At 40.8% G+C, this 22,668-nt stretch overlaps 1 protein-coding gene across 1 annotated transcript in view; it reads left to right on the top strand.

Annotated features, from left to right (window-relative positions):
• Positions 1-22,668, top strand: part of KCNJ6 (potassium inwardly rectifying channel subfamily J member 6) — a 285,124-nt gene that overhangs the window by 54,729 nt on the left and 207,727 nt on the right. Inside the window, exon 2 of the mRNA XM_067739491.1 lies at positions 20,044-20,095. Coding sequence (XP_067595592.1) covers positions 20,071-20,095 — 25 coding nt within the window. The 5' untranslated portion in view covers positions 20,044-20,070. The remainder of the gene's footprint in view (positions 1-20,043; positions 20,096-22,668) is intronic.

The following is a 22,668-nucleotide window of genomic DNA, read 5'->3' as shown; positions in this document are numbered from 1 at the left end:
CAGGCTGTAAACATTGTGCTCCAGATGTTAAGGGCTGAATAGTGTCCCCTCAGAATTCACAAGCTGAAACGCTAACTTCCAATACCTCAGAATGGGATCATAATTGGAGGTAAGGTCTTCAAAGAGGTAGTTAATTTAAAATGAGGTCCTTAGGGTGAGTGCTAATCCAGTATGACTGGTGTCTTTATAAGAAGAGGAAATTAGGACACAGACAGGTACAGAAGGTATATTATGTGGGGAAACAAGGAGAAGATGAATATCTACAAGCCAAGGAGAGAGGCCTCAGACGAAACCATCCCTGCGGACACCTTGATGTCAGACTTCTGCCTTCCAGAACTGTGAGGAAATCAGTTTCTGCGGTTTCAAGCCACTCCGTCTGCACTGCTTTGTTACTGCAGCCCTAGCAAACTAAAACACCAGGGTGGCAATCTAGGGTAGTGACTGAGGCAACTGTGAGTAAATAAATACCAATTTTATAATATAACAAATACCTACTTAGTCTTCATCTTCTGCCTGCCACCCTTCTAAGGACTTTTCATCCCTCACAAGAGTCCCATAAGCTGGGTGTCACACTACCTCCACTTTACAGATGAGGAAAGTAAAGTAGAGGGAATTTAAGGGTTTGCCCAATGTCACACAGCTTAAGCAGCGGAGCTGAGATTTGAACCCAGGCAGTCTAACCCCAGGTTACGTTTTCCATTCTTATACATAGTAAAGATGAATGTTGCAAAGAAAAATAGGGTTAGAATATGATGGGGGGTAGAGAGGAGCTCTATATTAGGTAGGGTGTCAGGGAAGCCTCAGAGGAAGTGATGATTTTAACCATGACCCGAATGATGTGACAGAGAGAGGCATGCAAGGACATAGAGGAAGGGCTTTCCTGGCAAGTACAATGGCCCCAGGAGGGAAGGAGCTTGGCATGTGGAAAGAAGAGCAAGAAAACTGGAGATCAGTAAATGCAGTTATGGGAAAAGTGCTTGGAGATCCTGCAGGGATTTATAGATCTCCTGAAACCTAGATTTTATCACAAGTGTGCTGGACAGCCAGGGAGCAAGGTCATCTGATTTATGCTCAAAGACAACAATGGCTCCAGCTGCCATGTAGAGAATGAACTATAGAACGTCCAAGATGGTTATCGGGAGGTCAGGAGTAGACCAAGCAAAAAGTGATCCTGCCTCGAACTAACGTAGTAGCTGTGAAGATGGTGGGAAACAGGGAGATCTGGGATTTACTTAGAACAGAGAGTCCATGGTCTTCCCCTGAGAAAGGATTAAACTCAAGTTGGAGAAAAATGATCACAGATGAGGTAATTGGAGAACAATTGATGGCTAACTTTTGAGATATTAACTGTGAGGATAACAGGACTCAGGAAAGAAAGAATTAAGGAATCACTTAAGGTTAAGGATTTGCTTAACTATATATCTTGGAGATTTTTCCATGATAATTACCTAGAGCTATATTTTGGTCTTTCATATATTAGAGTTATTATTTTACATTAAGCCTTCAAATCTTTAAAATATTTTTATTTTTCTTTATCTTCCATTTTATGGTCTAGGTTTGCTTTGCTTTGTTGTGTGCTTTTTGCAAATTGTAGTTTGGCAGACCGAGTCTCATTTCATTCTTCCCTAATATATCCTATACTTGTATCTCAGTTCTTCAGACAGAATCTATTGCCTCCCCACCATAAACTATATTCAAATTCAGGTTCTTTGATTTTCATCCACCTTTCCTCTTTCTCCTTCACTATCTGGTGATACTGTTATTCCTAGTTCATCTAGTGTTTATCTTTATTCCCTTAAATTATATTCTTATAGTTCCCTATTTGATTTTTCAGCTTTAAACATATCTGATCTTCTTGCTCTGTAAGGTAAGGAACTTTGCAGTCTTTCACTACCTTCATCTTCTCTACCTACCACCTGAATTTGGTTAGTTATATTATTATTTTAACATTGCCATTGTTTTCACTTCTCTGTTCTTTTCTGTAATAATAATTTCCATGACAATTTTATCCTTAGATCTATATGCAAATGGATTCATCACTCACTGCAACATTTTCTCATTGTTTCTCCATTCTTCACTTAATGCAGCTGAGATTTGATGCATGATATCTTCAAAAAAGGCTCGTGGAGAACTATCTTTCTCTTTTTTTTAACATCTTTATTGGAATATAATTGCTTTACGATAGTGTGTTAGTTTCTGCTTTATAACAAAGTGAATCAGCTATACATATACATATGTCCCCATATCTCCTCCCTCTTGCGTCTCCCTCCCTCCCTCCCTATCCCACCCCTCTAGGTGGTCACAAAGCAACAAGAACTATGTTTTTTGAGTGCTAGCATCTTTAAAACATATCTCTTCATGGCTGAGTAATACTCCATTGTATATATGTACCACATCTTTTTTATCCATTCTTCTGTTGATGGACATTTAGGTTGCTTCCATGTTCTGACTGTTGTAAATAGTGTTGCAATGAGCATTGGGGTGCATGTATCTCTTTGAATTATGGTTGTGCAATTTGCAGAGATGTGGATAGACCTAGAGACTGTCATACAGAGTGAAGTAAGTCAGAAAGAGAAAAACAAATATCATATAATATCTTTATATGTGGAATATAGAAAAACAATACATATTTGAACTTATTTGCAAAGCAGAAATAGAGACACAGATGTAGAGAACAGACATATGGATGGGGGGTGGGGATGAATTGGGAGACTGGGATTGCCATATATACACTACTTTGTATAAAATAATAACTAATGAGAACCTACTGTGTAGCACAGGGAACTCTACTCAATGCTCTGTGGTGACCTAAATGGAAAGGAAATCCAGAAAAGAGTGGATATATGTATATTCATAGCTGATTCACTTTGCTGTACAACAGAACCTAAGACAACATTGTAAAACAACTATACTCCAATAAAACTTAATTTAAAAATTTTTTTAAATAAAAGATATCTCTCAGGTATCTTGACTAGGTATAAAATGTAACTAGGTATAGGTATAAAATAAGAGTAGGTATAAAAATATTTGTCTCACTTTCTTTTCCTAAGGACTTCAAACCATGTTCCATTGTCTTCTAGCACTGAATGCTTCCAGAGAGATATCTAAAGACAGTCCGCATTTCCCCTTCTCAGTGTGTTCTTTGTACTTTGATGCCTGTAGAATTATTTCCTTTTCTTTGAAGTCCAGTACTTACATCAGTATATGCATCAATGTCCATGAATTTTCTTCCTCCTCCAAGAAGGACACAGTATGCCCTATCAATGTTAAGAATTGAGCTTTATCTGAAAATTTTCTTAAATGATATGTTCAAATATTTTTTTCTATTGATTTACTCTGTTTTCTTCTCCAAGGACACAAAGAATATGTTGAGTCACCTTTGTCTTTCATGCCCATCATGTACTATTCAGTCCTTTTTTTTTCACTCTTTTGTTTGTTTTCTTTTTATTTTGCTCATTTTCTCAAGTCTGCACTCCATGTCTCGATTGTATTTTTATCAGTGTCTTTTTTCTTTTGTCCATATCCAAGGTAGCTTCTATTATTATATTCACTTTACTTTTCTCATCTAGGTCATTTTTAATTTATTCTGTTGTTTTGTCATTTCCTCCTACAACTCAGGAGTCTCTGCTTTTAGTTCTTGAACTATTAAGGTTATTTTTCACCAGTTCTTTGAGTTTGCGGAGAATCATTTTGTTGTCTTCTTCATCTACTCTGCTACAAAATGTTTCCTTGTGTTTTCCCTCAGTAGCCTCTAGTTTGTCTCTTTTTTGGCAAAAAGTTTTGAATAGATTCTCTGCTCATTCCTCATCAATGAGGGGCATTCTCCCTGGATCAGCTATCTGTGAAAGGACAGTCTAGAGAGGACCCAAGAAAGCACTGAAAATTAGCAGGGGGTCTCTGGCTCAAAGTGAAGCTCTAATAGTGGATTTTGTCAGAGGGTGCAGTCCTTAAATCACTACAGCTAAGAAAGATTGGCAGCCACAGAGCTGCCAATCATCACAATTCCTCCTCCATTCAGCCACCCAGGGAGACTGCTTCTTGCAGATCTGAGCATTTTCTCATTTCCTTCTGTTTCCTGTGGCCCCTCTGTGGTGTCACACACTGTCCAGGGAGACTCCCACAGGCAGCCCTACATCTTCAGCTTGTTGTTCTAAACATTGGTTGTGCCCCAGGATGGAGAAGACCATGCTCTGCCAGTTCTGCCATAGATCACCAGTGTCCATCAGTCATTCTTTCTCACTAACAGGCTTCATCGTGATCCAATTTCTGCTGCATATGGTGCATATCCTTTATACATAGTTTGGAACTACAGACATTTCCTAGTTTCACAAAAAAAAATAAAATTCTTTTTTGTTTCTTTGTCTCTGTGCTGTTTTCTGAAGGAGACAAAGAAGCCCTTGTCTTATCATCTTCAAAGTAGGTATCTCCACAAACAATGGTTTAAATAAATACTACTTTTTCTTTGTTTCTACCCCTAGAGAGTTCAATTCAGTATGTCTGCAATGGAGCATAATCATCTCTAGGTGACGAAAGAGCCCACAGGCAAAGAATCTGAAGCATTTAGGATGCCACTCAACGGTACTCCTATTCAGAGTACGGACTGATGAACCATATAAAGTGATCTCACACTGGAAGGAAATCAAGTAGCCATCATATTTATCCACATCAGCACCCTAGCCAGACACTTCCTCCAGTGCAGAGACCATTGATCAGACCTAAGACTGAAGAGAGGTGGCTTACTGTCACCATGCTGGTCTTTCCCATTTTTGCTTTAATTTTGAAAATGTTTGGACCAACAGAAGTCACAAAAGTAACAAGACAGTACACATCCTTGTACCCTTCACCTTTCACATTTGCCTTATTTGTGGATTCCCTCTCTCTCTTTTGGACCATTTGAGAATTAGTTGTAGATGTCAAGATACTTCACCCCTAAGTATCTTAGCATGAATATCCTGGGAATGAGGACATTCTCCACATTGGTTTGAATACCACCTGCTCCACAGGCTCCCTTGCTGATCTCAGTAGAGATAGGGAGTCAGGAACAGAGAGGGTAGATTCCCACATAGGAGCCAGAAACGCAAAATCACCCTGAGTTCAGGACGTGAAAGAATGAATTAGGGAGAGGGCAAGAGAAATGCTAGCAGGGCCTCCAGGGGAAAGGGTCCAGGCCACAGGAAGGAATTGAAAATGTTTACGCTGGTTGCTGCTTTAAGTTGAGTAATTCTATCCCCACCCCTACACCAGAGAATGTGATCCAGTGAATGCCACAATATTGTATAGAATTGCCTCTGTGATACTTAGAAAGCAAACTTGAGTGATTTTAAAATGCAGGGAGCCTGAAGAGCTTCAATAATGATGTTTGGATGCCCCCATCCCCCATGCTTCTGGCCGTGACTCCCTGACTGATGGAGAAAGCAAACACCATCTGCCCAATGCCCAGCCCCACAGAGGTTCCAGACTCAGGAAAGAATTTTTGCCTTGAGCTCCCTGAATCCTAGCTCCACCCCTCCCCCTTGCCTTCTGCTGTCCTCTGGGACAGGGAGCCTGAACATCTGCTGCCTGTCAGAAACTGAGGCTCCTGGCTGCGCTGGGCCAAACAGCCCACCTTGTAACTAATGGTGGCAGGAGTCATTTTCTTTTCCTATGGATAAATATCAAAAAATTGGGGATCACTGAATTGTCAGTGGGAAGCCCATTATTGGGAATACATGGTTTAGAGAAAGATTCACTATTTGGGGACAGGACTGGGTTTCCTAGCTCAGCAGCACTGAGAGGGCCATGTGAACACAGCACAAAATTATGCGATGACTGGTCCACATGGACAGAGGGTCCCCAGCAGATGCAGTCACTCTCAACTTCTGCCTTTTGAATTGGAAATTTACGGTCGAATTTTTAGGTCTCATAAGGCATAAAGAAAGCTATTTTTTCTGCTCCACTTATTTTTTTTTTGTCTCAAAATTACTTAAAGTGCACAAATGATGCAAACCCATTTTCAGTGACACAGACTAGGAATCTCAACCATCCTCTTCTCTCCTCTGGTTTTGTATAACAAGGTCCCAGGGATAGTTAGAACAAAACAAGGTGAAGGTCATATCAATTCTCCAAAAGGAGAGCCTCTCCCATAGAGAGGCCTACGAGAATGAAAATTCTATTTCTCTCTTTCCTTTAAAGCCCTAGAACATGAAAGCCACATCCCACTCCAAAATCTTTTCATTAACTGCATCCTCACTGCAACACTTAGAATGAGGGCAGGCCTGAGTGGCAGAAGAAGAAGCAGGTGGCGTGAAGAGAAGAAAAGAAAAAATACATAGAAAAGACAAAAACAGAGAAAACAATTTTTTTTTAGTTTAATTCCCTTTTGGTCAGAGAACACAGTCCATGTGATTTCAATTCTTTTAAGTTTGTTAAGGTTTGTTTTATGGCCCAAGATATGTTGCATCTTGGTATACATTCTGTGGGCACCTTAAAAGAATGTACATTCTGCTGCTGTTGGGTACAGTACGCTATGAATTAGATCCTATTGGTCAATGGAGTTGCTGAGTTCCTCCACATTTCTGCTGATTTTCTCTCCAGTTGTTCTAACAACTGTTAAGGAGTTGAAGTTTTCAACTATACTTGTGGTTTTGCATATTCATCCTTTCAGTTCTATCAGTTTTTTCTTTACATATTTTACATCTCTGTTGTTTGATGTATATTCATTTAAGCTTGCTACATGTTCTTGGTTGGTTGACCCTTTGTCACTATGTAATGTTTTTCTTCGTTTCTGGTATTTTCTGTGCTCTGAAGCCTATTCTATATGCTAATAAAGCCATACCAGCTTCCCTTTCATTAATGTTTGTGTGTTATATCTTTTTCAATCTTTTTTACTTTCAACATATTTATACCATTACGGGAAACAAAGTCTACTGTGTTTACCGCTATATTTGCTCTTTCTATGTCTTTTCTCAGTTTATGGTGTACCAGAAATCCTTCTTTTATCATTTTCTCTTTGTTTAGATAACTTCCTTCACCATTCTTTTAGAGTGAGTCTGCTTTTGACAACTTCTCTTTGTTTTCCTTCATCTAAGAATGGCTTGATTTCCTCTTAATTCATGAAGGATGTTTTTGCTGGTATAGAATTCTGGGCTGATGATTCTTCGCTTTCAGTAACTGAAAAACATTGTGCTACTGCCATCTGGCCTCCATAGTTTCTGATGAGAAATCCACTGTCATTTGAATTCTTTTTCCCCTGTAAGTAATGTGTCGTTTCTCTGGATTCTCTCAAGATTGAGAGAGTGGCGTGGACATATATACATTACCAAATGTAAAACAGATAGCTAGTGAGAAGCAGCCGCATAGCACAGGAAGATCAGCTCGGTGCTTTGTGACCACCTAGAGGTGTGGGATAGGGAGGATAGGAGGGAGACGCAAGAGGGAGGAGATATGGAGTTATATGTATATGTATAGCTGATTCACTTTGTTATACAGCAGAAACTAATACACCATTGTAAAGCAATTATACTCCAATAAAGATGTTTAAAAAAAAAGATTTTCTCTAGTATTCAGAAGTTTGATTATGATGTGTCTTTGTGTGGGTTTATTTGGATTTATCCTGTATTGGATTTACTAAGCTTCTTGAATTTGTAGGTTATTTTTTAACTTGGGAAGATTTGAATACTCTTTTACTCCCAGCCTCTTTCTGCTCTCCTTCTGGTACTCTATGGCATAATTCTTAGATCTTTATTATAGCCCCACATGTTCCCAAGCCTCTGCTCATTCCTTTTTCAGTCTATTTTCTCTCTATTGTTCTGATTGAATAATTTATATTATTCTGTCTTCAAGTTCACTGCTTTTTTCCTCTGTCCCCTTCACTCTACTGCTGAGCCCACTCACTGAGCATTTTTTGCAGGAACTGTAATTTTTAGTTCTAGTATTTCCATTTGGTTCTTCTCTACACTTGCTAAAATTTTTTGCTGAAGCTTACCATTCTTTGCTAAGATTTTTTAAAAATTTGTTTCATCATGTTTGTAATTGCTTGTTGAATCCTTTGTATGATGACTGCTTTAAAATTCTCAGATAATTCTGAAATCTGTGTCACGTCCATGTTGGTGTTTGTCTTTTCTCATTCAGTCTGAGCTCTTTCTCTTCCTTATTGTGACAAGTGAATTTTTTAATTGAAACCTAGGCATCAGAAGGATTGTAAGACTCTGGATCTTATTTAAATCCCATATTACAGCAGTTCTCCTCTGACACCACTCTGGTGGTTGTGGGGTTTCACCTAATTACTACCTAGTATGATGTCAGTCTCCACTGACATAAGGATGAGGGAGGATCCTTGTTACTACTGGGTGGGAATGAGAGTTTAAGCTCCCCAATGAGTCTCCAGTGATACCACGCTGGACAAGAGGGGTACCTCATTGATGTTTCCCCTGTGGTCTCCACTACATTTTGTGGAAGTGGCATTGTTATTGATGAGTAGTAGTGGAAGTCCTGACTCTATACTAGGATTCTCCTAATGCTACCCCAGTGGGAATGGGGAGGGCTGCTTCACTACTGCTGAGTCTGGGGAGAAGTCCAGGCTCCCCATGTGGTCTCTAGGGGGAACCTATTACCCCTCAGAAAGAATGAAAATCTGGGCTCCTCACTTTGTCTACTCTGATACCCCCCTGGCAGGAGGTTTGGGGTGCCTTGCTACAGCCTGGCAAGGGTAGGAGTCTAGGCTCCCCACTCATCCTCTGCACTCAGGGTGATGTCACAATTTTTTTCCATGTAGTTTTGGCTGGAGTAGAGCTGTTATTATCTAAAAGTTTTCTGTCTTTCTAGACTACCTCTTTCCTAGTCCTTGGTCTAGAGAAGGCAGACTTTTGGGGGGCATTTCTGTCTGTATCCATTGACATTTCCAAATTGCCAACTTCTATAGTGTCTGGTCTAGGACATAAGAAGCAAAAAGGAAAAAACAAAAACAAAACACAGGAAACTCACCACCATGTTGTCCTTCAGGCTCAAGGTCCCTGGTTAATCTGCCATCCTCTCTCCACTTTTTATGTTTGTTGTATGTATTGATATATATACAGGCAGACCTCGTTTTACTGTGCTTCACTTTATTGCACTTAGCCAACACTGCATTTTTTACAAATTGAAGGTTTGGGGCAACCCTACATCAAGCAAATCTATAGGCACCATTTTTTTCATCAGCATTTACTCATTTCCTGTCTCTATGTCACATTTTGGTAATTCTCACAATATTTCAAACCCTCCACCAGCACAAAGATTACAACTTGCTGAAGGCTCAGATGATGGTTAGCATTTTTTAGCAATAAAATATTTTTTTAATTAAGGTATGTGTATTTTTTTAGACCTGGTGTTATTGCACACTTAACAGATTATAGTCTAAATGTAACTTTCATATGCACTGGGAAACCAAATCAATTGTGGTAAATATTATGATATTTACTTTATTGCAGTGGTCTGGAACCTAACCCACTATATCTCTGAGGTATGATTGTAATGTTCATGGTTTTTTAGTTGTACTTAGTGGGAAGAATAGAGAAAAGTACACGTATGTCATTTTCCCAGAAGCTCAATTTGGATGATTAATTGTAAATAGAGAGAAAAAAAAGAAAGGAAGACAAAGAACAAAAGACAAAGGATAAAGGAGTGGTGTTTTCTTGTTTTCCTTTCTTCTCAGAGATGTGTGCTGCCTACAATCAGCCATGAGGTACCTAATGAAGGGGTTACCATCTCTCCTTTCCCTCCTCTGCCCAAACAGAAGTCCAAGCTGAAAATGGGCAAGAAGCACAAGAAAATGATATGATTTTTGTCAGTAAATGTTCCTCCATTCTCCAGCCCTGTAAATGTCACATTTGGTTATGAAATTGCATTTTGCAAAATAACATTTTTAAAATATTCCTCCGACTTAGTATCTTAGTATTGACACAGATGAGAGATTGAAGTATTGCATCTCCTTGTCCCCTGCATCCTTTCTCACACATGCATAAGTAACAGGCTGACTCCTGGTGACTCCAATACCTGGGGCTCTCAGCTACCCATTTGGCTCCCCTAAGACCCAGTCCAGCAGGGATGGTGTCTGTTTTGAAAAGAAGCATCCACACCACTTCCCTGGACACCAACAGTGCCCAAGAGTGGCCTGGCTTGGGAAGGAACTATTACTATACTCCACTGGGCTCCCCATATCACTGGGGAATTTCCACATGGGTTATCCAATATTGGGCAGCCTAGTCCTAAGTTTCACCACTGAATTAATCTCCTTTCAAGAAACTTGATCATGGCCCTCCCAGAGGCTGTTCGTGATTGTACCTCACAAAACTGAGCATAAATGAATGCATGAATGGATGGATGGATGAATGAATGAATCCCTTGACCTTCACTACAACCCAGCCAGTTCTTGAGGGAGAACACGGCAAATTGCCTCCTGGCAACATGGCACAGCCCTAGCGAAGGAAGCTATCTCATTCCTGCCAATGGAAACTATAGGTAGAAGTTAAAAGGCAGGGAAGTCGTGAACTCTGAGCAACTGTGTTATCTGGGTAAACTGGAAACTGGAGAAAAATTGTTTTCTCTGGGAAATGGGCCTGGAAAGCTGCCACAGTACCTTTGTACAGGGCTCCCCAATACAACATTCAATCATCAGCCAAACGTAAGACATTCTAGGGACCATATGTATCTCACCATTGGGCTTGAGCAAGTCTTTAAAAGAGGATTCAACCTGCTGGGTGAGGCGAATTTTTCTAAACATCCCTTACATGGCAGAGTAACCAGTGACCAGTTGTTTTTCCAGTCTGTTCCTGTCATTTCTCCCACTTCACCTCCACCACCACCCCTATCACCCACCTCTGATCAGATAACAAAAACAACTCCATACAAACAAAAGCAAAAGAAATTAAGGATTTTTTTCCCCTTTGAAACAATTTTAGAAGGGCTCTTACAGGTCATTCTATTGCACCACTTCCTGGAGCAGAAATCCTTCTGGAGCCTTCTGGACAAATGATGACTCAGCATCCCAGGCCAGGAAACTCACAACTGCTCAAGGAAACCTTATTCATTCTAGTCATTCTTTTTTTTTTTTTAAACAACAGAAATTTATTTTACTTTTTTTTAACATCTTTGTTGGAGTATAATTGCTTTACAATGGTGTGCTAGTTTCTGCTTTATAACAAAGTGAATCAGTTATACATATACATATGTCCCCATATCTCTTCCCTCTTGCATCTCCCTCCCTCCCACCCTCCCTATCCCACACCTCTAGGTGGTCACAAAGCACCGAGGTGATCTCCCTGTGCTATGCGGCTGCTTCCCACTAGCTATCTATTTTACGTTTGGTAGTGTATATATGTCCATGCCACTCTCTCACTTTGCCCCAGCTTACCCTTCCCCCTCCCCATATCCTCAAGTCCATTCTCTAGTAGGTATGCATCTTTATTCCCGTCTTGCCGCTAGGTTCTTCATGACCATTTTTTTTTTAGATTCCATATGTATGTGTTAGCATACAGTATTTGTTTTTCTCTTTCTGACTTACCTCACTCTGTATGCCAGTCTCTAGGTCCATCCACCTCACTACAAATAACTCAGTTTTGTTCTTTTTTATGGCAGAGTAATATTCCATTGTATATATGTGCCACATCTTCTTTATCTATTCATCTGTTGATGGACACTTCGGTTGCTTCCATGTCCTGGCTATTGTAAATAGAGCTGCAATGAACATTTTGGTACATGACTCTTTGAATTATGGTTTTTCTCAGGGTATATGCCCAGGAGTGGGATTGCTGGGTTGTATGGTAGTTCTATTTTTAGTTTTTTAAGGAACTTCCATACTGTTCTCCATAGTGGCTGTATCAATTTACATTCCCATCAACAGTGCAAGACGGTTCCCTTTTCTCCACACCCTCTCCAGCACTTATTGTTTGTAGATTTTTTGATGGCCATTCTGACCAGTGTGAGATGATATCTCACTGTAGTTTTGATTTGCATTTCTCTAATGATTAATGATGTTGAGCATTCTTTCATGTGTCTGTTGGCAATCTGTATATCTTCTTTGGAGAAATATCTATTTAGGTCTTCTGCCCATTTTTGGATTGGGTTGTTTGTTACTGAGCTGCATGAGCTGCTTGTAAATTTTGGAGATTAATCCTTTGTCAGTTGCTTCATATGCAAACATTTTCTCCCATTCTGAGGGTTGTCTTTTGGTCTTGTTTATGGTTTCCCTTGCTGTGCAAAAGCTTTTAAGTTTCATTAGGTCCCATTTGTTTATTTTTGTTTTTATTTCCTTTTCTCTATGAGGTGGGTCAAAAAGGATCTTGCTGTGATTTATATCATAGAGTTTCTGCCTATGTTTTCCTCTAAGGGTTTGATGTTGTCTGGCCTTACATTTAGGTCTTTAATCCATTTTGAGTTTATTTTTGTGTATGGTGAAAGGGAGTGTTCTAATTTCATTCTTTTACATGTACCTGTCCAGTTTTCCCAGCACCACTTATTGAGGAGGCTATCTTTTCTCCACTGTATGTTCTTGCCTCCTTTATCAAAGATAAGGTGACCATATGTTCGTGGGTTTATCTCTGGGCTTTCTATCCTGTTCCATTCTATTCATTCTTTAGTTTTGTTTGGGGATTTTGCTTTCTCTTCTTTGGAAACCAAAGGATGAATTCCTTTCAGTTTTCCAGTTGTTCCTGAAGTTATCATCATTGTTGTCTCTGGAAGTCATGGCTCTGAGAAGGAGAAGCCCTGTGACAGAAGTATGTGCAGGTGCTGGGGTACAGAGAGAACAGTCACTAGAAAACGGGTAGCTGGTTACAATGTCAAACAAGAGGTCAAATCTGAACGGATCCTCGAAGACAAGTGGGAGTTAAGTGTGCAGGCAAAGAAGATGGGAGGAGGGATGGAGCAATGCAATGTGTTCTGGTACCAAAAGGGGCTCATTTGACTGGAACATAGTTTAGAAGCAAGGAGTGATGGGGATTGGGCCTGGAGAGGTAGGTGGAAGCCAGGTCTCCAAGGGAAGTGTCCTGACTTACCACCAAATGGGGCAGAGTTGGGAGTGCAGAGCAGCAATTAGAGGACTCACTGGGCTCAGAACTTGTATGGTGGCTGAAAGGAAAAGAAAGGAAATAATTATGGAAACTTCTCCCTTTCCGCTTGTGAACAGAGATGGTTTAGCAAAGCTGATGCCTCTGATGAAAGTGAATGGGAGAGGCATCGGCCACTGTAAGGGCTAGGATTCCTGGAAGATAGCTCTGGAGGTGACAAGAGCCTTGGAGAGATGCTGTCCCAGAAGGGAGGTAATAGATTGAGTGAAATGAGACCAAGAGAGAATTTCAGGCTGCTTCCAAGATTCAGTACCTCACAGTTGAGTCCTGGGAAGCTGGAGTGAACCTAGCACAGGTGTGTCCTGGGACAGGAGTGCCTACCTGAGTTGGTGGCAACGAGAATGTTGTCTGTGTGTTTCAGCTGCTCAGGTCTTCTCGGTTCCTCTCTGCAGGCTGGCTCAGTATTCTCTTTAAAGGAAACCTCTTGATATGAGGTGGGTGCTAATGCCTGTCTTATATTTTATGATATGTCCAGGAGCTCTAGGAAAGGAGGAATGAGTCACTCATCAATATTCCAAGAAACCTTGGAATATTGGGCATTCACAAAACATTGCTGGGACGTCGATGCCGGAAGTCTAGAGTGTAGCCCACGGGGTTTCCAGCAGGGGAAGACACACACAGAGGTTTGGAGAAATTCTGCAGCCATGTGATCCAGCAGCTTCTAACCCTTAGCCCCACAACCTGTCCCTCTCGAAAGACGTTCATGTGCTCAGCATACTTCCAAGAAAGAACCCAGGGTGATGTTCCAAATCCTCTCCTCCCACCTAAGACTAAGGGCATAGGGGAATTGAGAGGATATGAGTCCAAGCACAACCTTGAATTCATTTAATTTATTTTTGTAAGACATCCTAACGGCTCCATGCAGTAGAACCCTCCCTAGTCTGGTCAACATGGCTGCAGCGATGCATCCTAGGGAACCCCGCAGGGTGACCTGCATACAAGGGACCTTAGAAAGGGTGTCTAGGGGAGACAGGGGCTCTCACCTTGCGCAGAGGAGGCCATATCTCCAAGAGCCTCCTGCGTGGCCTGCCCAGTATGAATTTCACCTCCTCCTTCAAACACGCCCCTACAAATTTTTTTTACCACAAATTCTATCTTTAGATCACCCTAGGAGCATTTCACTGAGTAAATCAAGGATAAAAACTAACTGTCCCATGTAAAATTGTACCACACGCTAATGGACAAGTTCTTAATTCCTCAAATCCCTTGTCCCTTGGCTGCTAAGAGGGGGCTCTCTGGGTTTCCCCAAGGTCCAGGCCTTGGCACCAGCCTCCTCCTCCCACAGCTTCACACATCACCCCAACTCTAGCCCCGGTCTCCCTCCTGAGCGACTCAGCCTGCTCCCCTTGGTCCTCTACAGCTTACACCCTAGTTTTCTAAGCTAGCCCTCTGCTACTCTTCTTCCTTTCGGCCTCAGTCTACCTGCGATCTGCTCTTCCTCGGGTACCAAGTTTCCCCACCTCTGTTCCTCCACCTGGAATATTCTGCCTCGTGTCTCCCCTCCCCACATCACTCTTAGATCCCACCCCCCTTTTTTTTTTGGCCACTCTGTGAGGCTTGCAAGATCTTAGTTTCCCGACCAGGGGTTGAACTCAGGCCCTTGGCAGTGAAAGGGCAATGTCCAAACCACTGGACTGCCAGGGAATTCCCACTTTGACCCTTCTTGACACAGTGAAGCTCTTCCTCTAACTCTGGTTCCATGAGTCAGAACTTCTGTGTTTGACATTCAACTCCACTCCTTCCCAGCTCTGTGACCAAGGGCAGTTTGCTGAACCTCTCTGTGCCTCAATTTCTCCATCCCCAAAGTTGGGGGTAATAGCATTAATTTCATGGGGTCATGGTGGAAATTAAATGAGATAGTCTAGCAATGCACTTAACATAGTGCCAGGGTGTAATAAATGTGAAATAAATGTGAGGGATTACTATTTTATTGTCCCAAACCATAGCTGCATGCTGACTACTCATTTCCATGAGTTTTTTATTAGGCAAAAAAAGCTAATTAGTGGTTCTTAAATCCTCTGACCGATATTTTTCTGTAGCAACTCAAGGCAATATGTGGTACCACATTATAAGAACACTTACTTGATTGGTTACCTGAGGAAGGGGACATTTCCCTTTTAAATCAGTTCTCCGGTGACCTGCTATGGCATCATGTCAGGAAAGTGGAAAAGGGAAGCTGTGGATGGAGACCACAGCTGGCACGTTTATTGAGAAACCTAAGAATAAGGTGGGAGATTTGTGGCCCCTGTTTTAACCTGGAGGTGAGGTCCAGTGAGGATACAAACTCATAAAATAACATTATCATTTCCCACTTTATATAAATGTTCCTTTAAGTGGTTGTAACTTAAAAAAAATCACAGTTTTCTGATGAATATAAGCACACATTTTTAGAGAGATAAAAATATCCAAAATGCAAATATGACTGGTTTGAAATATATCAACTATGACGAGTTTCCCCCTCATCCTTAAAAGCCTACTTCTGGGTTCCAGAAAGTAATGCAGTCGCACTGTTCAACCCGCAGACCTCACTCAGCTGCGCCAACTGCTGCCCTCTGTGTGCAAGGGAGCCCCGTGCAGCAGAAAATCCCCTCCTCCACCCTCTCTAAAACTTGGCATTCATGAATCCACCTCCCCACCCAATACACACACAGTGTCTTAGTCGTAGCTTTGAGCTACAGCCAAACTCTGTTATAATTGCCCTCATTAAAAACCCGTCTGTCATTTCAGACAGAGAGAAGTATGTATCTGGCATGGTTCCAGTAGAGAGCCACATTCCCCCTAACTGAAACAGAAGTATGGGTATAAATCTCCACACACACAGCACACGTCCCAAGCAAACTGTTGAGCTTTTATTTATATTCCCAGGTATGGTAGAGAGAACACAGTCATACAGTAAGAAAATTAAATACCCACTGGCCCTGAGGGGTGCCAATGGGAGCCTCTGGAAGAGGCTATGGGAGGTGGACTTGACTTTTCCAAAGGTCTCAGAATCCCTTACACAAATAATAAATTATGCAGTGATACACGATCACGTATGAGCATGCTTAGAAACAAAACTCAGAAGAGATGATCAGGAGGAGTAGGGGAAAACTGCAGAGATTTACTGGTACCCAGGGAAGTTCTTAGGGATAAATTTGGGAGCACAAGGAGGAAATGGAAATTGGGTAATTGCCAAGGCAGGAAAGTACCTACAACTAGGGTGTGACAGATAAAGACAGAACCATCCAGGCAGCCTGCCCTGGTTAAAAGACAAGGATTGCATGCTTACTTGCTAGAGAAGAACTGACATATTTCAAGCAGGGGTGCCTGGGTCAAGCCTGCATTTTAGACAGATTCCCCCAGGATTGTTTCAAGATAAACCTTCAGTGTTGCAGGTAAGGCTGGAGACACAGGGAAGCAATATCAACATTCCCTTTAAGAGACGGCAGCGAAGGGAGGTCAAATTTAAGCTAAGTGAAATATCGGGGGTGAGGAAGAAAAGGGAGGTGGGGAGTTCCCAGATTTCTGGCTTAGGTATAATGTGGGTTGTGATCCCATAAACCAAAGACAGAGAATGGAAGAAATCGCCCAGGTGTGAGGGGCTGAGGTTTGGCTGGTGGAAAGTGTGTGGGAATAGAGAGTAACCTCAAACACGTTGCTTTGAAACATGCACTAGACAGCTGTGTGGTGCTGTCCAGTCAACGATATTTCAATGTAGAGGTCAGAGCTGGATGTACAAATTTGGAAGCCATCAGCCATTTGTGGATATTGGAGCCACTGTTGTGAATGAGACTGCTCCAAGAAAGAACACAGAGAAGGCAAATCTGAGAAACTCCAACACAGCACCAGGATTGTTGTATAAGGACTCTTGTTACAATATATCCCTATATGGTAGACCTTGAGGTTCTCGGGGAGTAGAGGTTGACAAGGAGAAGAGACCAGCTTGGTGGAAATTCCTTTCTTGGCATGGGCTTCAGTTTCATCAAGTGCATCACTGTGGAGTTGGACTTGACATTCCTTAAAAGATTCTCTTCTAGGTTTAACATGTTATCATTCCAAATCTCTTCCAGTATTTGTAAATCCCATAACCAGGAATTTTACTTTGGAGGAAGCTCTTGGCTTTAGAAAAAGGAGGAGAATTTGCGTGAATGAAATGTAAATCCTTTATCGAGTATACATGTCATGTAATTGCAAACCTCAACTTTCCGATAATGAGGGAAGGACATAAGGAGTTTAAAGGCATCTCCTCGAATGACTAAACCACTTACACAGAAACATATGTCATGATTTCCACCATAAGTTATGCCATAGATGAGTCAAACTGGGAGAGCTAAATTTAGGACTTTTAAGGGCCCCTCCCCTCTCAATGTCAGAAGTTTCCATCTGGCACAGGGAAGAGGAAAATGCTGACACAGGCAGTATTTGATTTCTCCAGGATATCCAACACATCTGGATAAAAATAGCTGCAAGGAACACCCACCAGCAAGACTGGAGTACAAAAGGTGGTGGGGTCCCTGGGTCATAAGAGATAACACAGTGACACACACACAAGACAGACAAACGACAGGGCTTTGTGAGGATATAATGCCTGGAATCTGGGTGCCTGTGGTTTGGGGACTCTCACCACTGGGGCCATTAGAAGAGGACCAAGCTGAAGAGGTGAGTGATCCAGAGTAAGACTTGATGTAGCACAGGGAACAAAGGGAAAGCAAATCATAGACCAGGATACAAGGAGAGATGGTGTAACTAGAGAGGCCAAACCAGTAGCAGAACTAGGCTAAGAGGTGAGGTGGAGAGTCAAGGACAGAGCAAGCAGAGATAGAACAAGTTTCCTACAGGTCAAGGATGAATTTCACTGAGTTCTCACCATGGAGTTGCATCTATGCATGAATTACCATCAACCACCAGGGTAGACTTGTTTTTGAAGCAGCCTTGTGCACGTACCTGTGAACCCACGTTGCTGTGAGATGTTCCTCTCTGCCGGTCTTGTCTCTGCCACCCAACGCTCTTAGCCTCTCCAGTAGCTGTGCTTTTCCTTTACATCTTGAAATAAACCACGTGGCAGGCTAAACATCATAGGTTAATGCCACCACAGTAGGGTGGTAGATTATGGTTTCTTAGCTTCTTCTGTCCTCAAGGGCAATTAGTTTAAGTAAGTTTAAGTAAGAGGCAGTGCCTTGGTTTCACTGCGTTATTGCAGGGCTTGTGCAAGTCAAGTGTACTTGTGGTGTGCAAAGTTGTTTATTGACACTCAACACAGACCCTTTTAGTTTGGGGATGGTGGCTCTAGAAGAATGAATAATGATGCTGATTGTACTTCCACACCCAAGCCATGACACGTTGACTCTAGTGCTAGCCAAGCAGCTGTGAAGAACTCAACACTAAACTGTGGCCATGGGGGAAGATAAATGCCACCTTTGGCTTCTAAGAACCAGAGTGTTGATGGCACAGGAGCTAGGGGACAGCTACACGACAGAGTCAATGACATACCTACTCCATGTGAAAGCATGCTACTGTCATTCGTAAACAGAAGGTCGGAGAAAGAAAAATGGCAGTATAAAAGCACAAGATACCACTTTGTGCTTATCAGTTTGGCAAAGATTGAGGAGGAGTGCTAAAGCCACTGGCAAGTTGGCAAGAATATACAGGAACAAATGTTTTTGAACACTGTCAGAGCCAAAGTTTGTGGGGGACAATTGAGCAATACGTGTCAAAATTCTTAATAGTCATACTTTTTAACCAAATCATACCTTACTCTGATATTTATCCTCAGTGTTGATAGGACAAGGGCACAAATATGTGAGTTCAAGGATGCTCATCGCAGCGTTTTATAAAATAGTGACAATCTGAAGCAAATTCAGTGGAATCTGGTTGAGGAAATTATGGTGTAATTCATGATGAATGCTATGCAGTCACTAAAAAATGATGATGTATTCTACCTTTATTGACATAAAAGATGTATGATACGGAGTTAAGTGACAGTAGCTTACAACATCGTATGTATAGTATAGATATTTATATTTATAAAAAGGGGATTATATTTCCATATCTGTATATATTTACAGGTATAGAAATGGTAATAGAAAGATTTTCACCAAAACATTACAGTGGTTTTCTCTGTGGGGTGGCATCATGAGAGAACTATATTTTCTGATTTATAATTTTTCAATATTTTCTGAGTTTTTAAATAATGAGCATGTGTTAGTTTCATCATCAGAAAAAAAATAAGGCTGTAAAAAAAAGTAAAATCATAGCAGCCAATGTTTCAGTTACTACACATGTTAGGAGCCTAAGGAAATTAAAGAAATTGAAGAGAACTTTCAGAAGAGATGACCATTATTCTTAATAGCTCTGAAGTAATCTTCTAATTAGGACAGATTCAATTTATGTATGTATCATTCTCACTCTCAGACTCAGTGGGTTATAGCCTACATCCCAGTTGAAACAAAATGTTTTCAGCCCAAAACAGATAAGGTCATAAACCCATCAAAAGTGATGACTTTCAAAAAATTCCAGGAATTCAAAAAAGTAAGACAAAGAAAAATGTACAAAATCTATTTAGCTTTTAGGAAAAAATGAGACCAAATGACTACAAAAATACCAGCTCCAAAAATACCAAAAATGCTTCAACAGGAGAAAATAGAGAGCAAAAGACTGGCATATGGATATCAAAACTCCAGTGTCAAGGAGGTTTTGAAAACTGGTCATGTGTCACCAATTATATATATCCAAGATCAATGTGACAGACAGTCATTTCCAAGAGCACTGGCAAGGTTTTTAGGATTCTAAAAATCTCTTTTCAGTGACTGACTGATCATATAGCAATAATGTGAGATTTTAAAATTCATTTCATCATTGGTGACCAAATTCTAACATAAGAGAAAGGGAGAGAGAGAGAAAGAGAGAGCTGTTGTTACAGACCCATTGTGTTGACTCATATTTAAGATGTGCTTTGTACATAATTATCTTTTCTTCTCACCTCCAGGAAAAGCACAAAGAGGAGATTTCAACGATGGCCAAGTTGACAGAATCCATGAGTAAGTAACTTGAAATTTATTCTTCATTTTTGGTTTTGAATGGAAAACGACAAAATCTTGCAAAAAACACATCCCCTTGTGATTATCTGATTTGTCTTTCACTCTTGTGATAGCCAAGGTCTATTTAACACAGATCATATTGTGCTGACGTTACATTATGTGTTTTTCAAAATTCATCTCTCATGGTGTCCAATTCTGTGCTGAAATTTTCCCCCAACATTATGGAGCTAAAGAGTCAAAATGAATTTTATTTGTAGCACTGCGTTGGGTATTGGGACCCACAATAATTTTAAACTGATTTTTAAGAGGTTTAGACAAAGTCTAAACCTGAAGTTTTATGCACAGATATTCCATAGGCTGGATAATCTAAAGAGAGGAAAGAATGGCTTCTTGTCGTTAGACTTGTTAGGTGCTGTTCTGGAATTTCAGAGAGAACCGTTAAAAGATGGAGAACTTGAGATGTAAGCAGCTTGCAGTGATTTAGGTTTCGACTCTACCAGTGGTATAATGCTCTAAACTCTTAAGCCAAGTAAACAGGATACACAAAGCGTTTTGAAGAGAAAAGAAAAATTAATTATAATAAATCCTCCTGCAAACTGAGAAATGCAATTTCCTGTGTTGACGTTTAACTATTAAAGACCATGTGGATATGAAATAAATAGACAATGCAGACTTTTTTCCTTTGAAAAGGTACATTTTCCTAGTGATGGATTTCACATCTAAGGTGACAAGGGAAGCTTGTAAACACTTCTCCAGTATCATTAGAGCCATAAACACCTACTTAAAATTGGCCTGCAAAATTAGCCATGGATCTTGCACAAATTTAACTGGCCCCTGTCTTCTCCTTCTACTATTCCTCAAATCCTGAGACTGTTAAATACAAGTGTTCTCCTGCAGCACAGTCAATGAGCCCTTATCGCCAAAGGTACCCCCCCTTCCAAGAAAAGGTAATGTTACAAGGTTCTGTACATTGCATTGCTTTAATTCCTGACCCAAAACCTCTGCCTAATTTCATATGTCTTGAACACATGCTAATTTCACGATGGAAATGGCAGCTCACAGGGACTAAGGGAAGGACAAGGTGCTCCCACGTCTCTCTTCTGCTCTCCTTTCTGGGTCACTCCCTGACCTCACTCCGTTCCACCTTTCTCTCTGCCTCTAGCTTTGCAGATGGAAAAACGTTCCAAGGATTTGCCACTTGGTTTGAAGAACACCAAACTGGTTCTCTGTCAGGGAAAGGCCCTTGAGTCATAGTAGGTGTTCTTCTCAGACCTGGAATGAAATAGTGAGGGTACCAGAACCACTATGAAACTGACATGCCTATGCTGTCAAAATATGGAGCGAGATTGGGACACATCAAGTAATTCACAATCCACGGCACTTTCGCAGACTTAGTCCTAATCTCTAAGTCCGAAGTCTCCAACACAAAAGACTCACAGATTCTCTGAATGCTAGAAAGATCAACGGCTTGGAATCTAGCATCCTTTTCCATGAGTGGAGTCTGGGGTGTATGGTGAATTAAATCAAATAGTGTCTTGTGTGAGTTGTGATGCTAACAGGTTTTACCGTGAGTCTCCTGTTAGAATTTGATCTCTAGTTCAGTGAATATTTTTTTAACTCACCTAACTGAATTATAAACCATTTAGGGCACTATAAGAGATCTACTGGTCAATATTTCTGATAAAGGTATTTTAATTTTTCTATATCTATTGGATCCAGATGCATTTAAATAAGAGCCCCTCCCTGGACCCTCCCTGATGTGTTGGTTTTCAGTTTCATGTTTGCCTCTGCAATGGTTCTAAGGATTTTGACCTATGCATCCACTGGCTTAAGAGAATTCTGCCAAAATTGAATTCCAAACCCTTTGGTAGATGAAAGGGCATGGCCATTCTTCTAACTTGCTCTGTCTTAAAAAAAAAAAAATAGAAGAAGAAGAAGAAAAGAAAAGATCACATAGATAAGCTCAATGCACAAAGGAAATTTAAAGTTTGAAAACGGACCTTGGAATCATACCCAACATTCCAGTCCAGTGATCCTGACAAAGATAAAAAAAAAATTATAAAATATATGACATACTCCTACTTTTCAAGGTGCTCACGATGAAAGTTAATCACATGGTCAACACTAACAAATAGTTCATCAAAATTAAATTCCTGAATAACGTTATATACAACTATACATTTATTCTACATAGGAAACCTGCAAGGAAATAAATACCTAATTATCGAAGGAGAGCCTATCAGTGGGCTAAGCAAAGAATTAACATTCTTTTAAGAACTGCACAATAAATGTGCTGGGAACATCAAATCCATGGCCACCAGAGAAAACGGACAAAAACAGAACCACCAATGCCTAGGACACAGTGCATTGAATGAGTTTTCAGAGCCAGTAAACACTCTGCTTGTTAAACTGCCAAGCAAAAACCATCTGGTTACTAGAATATCTCTCTGTCTAACTAGACTAGAGAGTAATTCATCTCCAATCACCATAGGGGTCCAAATGCTTTTGATGACTATGCAAGTACCATCATGGGGATGGGGTATCTTCTTCATCTTCTAGAGCAGGGTGAGGAG

This window comes from Pseudorca crassidens, chromosome 5 (assembly GCF_039906515.1).
Source record: "Pseudorca crassidens isolate mPseCra1 chromosome 5, mPseCra1.hap1, whole genome shotgun sequence".
In the NCBI taxonomy this organism is placed as follows: domain Eukaryota; kingdom Metazoa; phylum Chordata; class Mammalia; order Artiodactyla; family Delphinidae; genus Pseudorca; species Pseudorca crassidens.
Note: the sequence above shows the minus strand (reverse complement) of the source record. Positions and strands in the feature narration are given on the sequence as shown.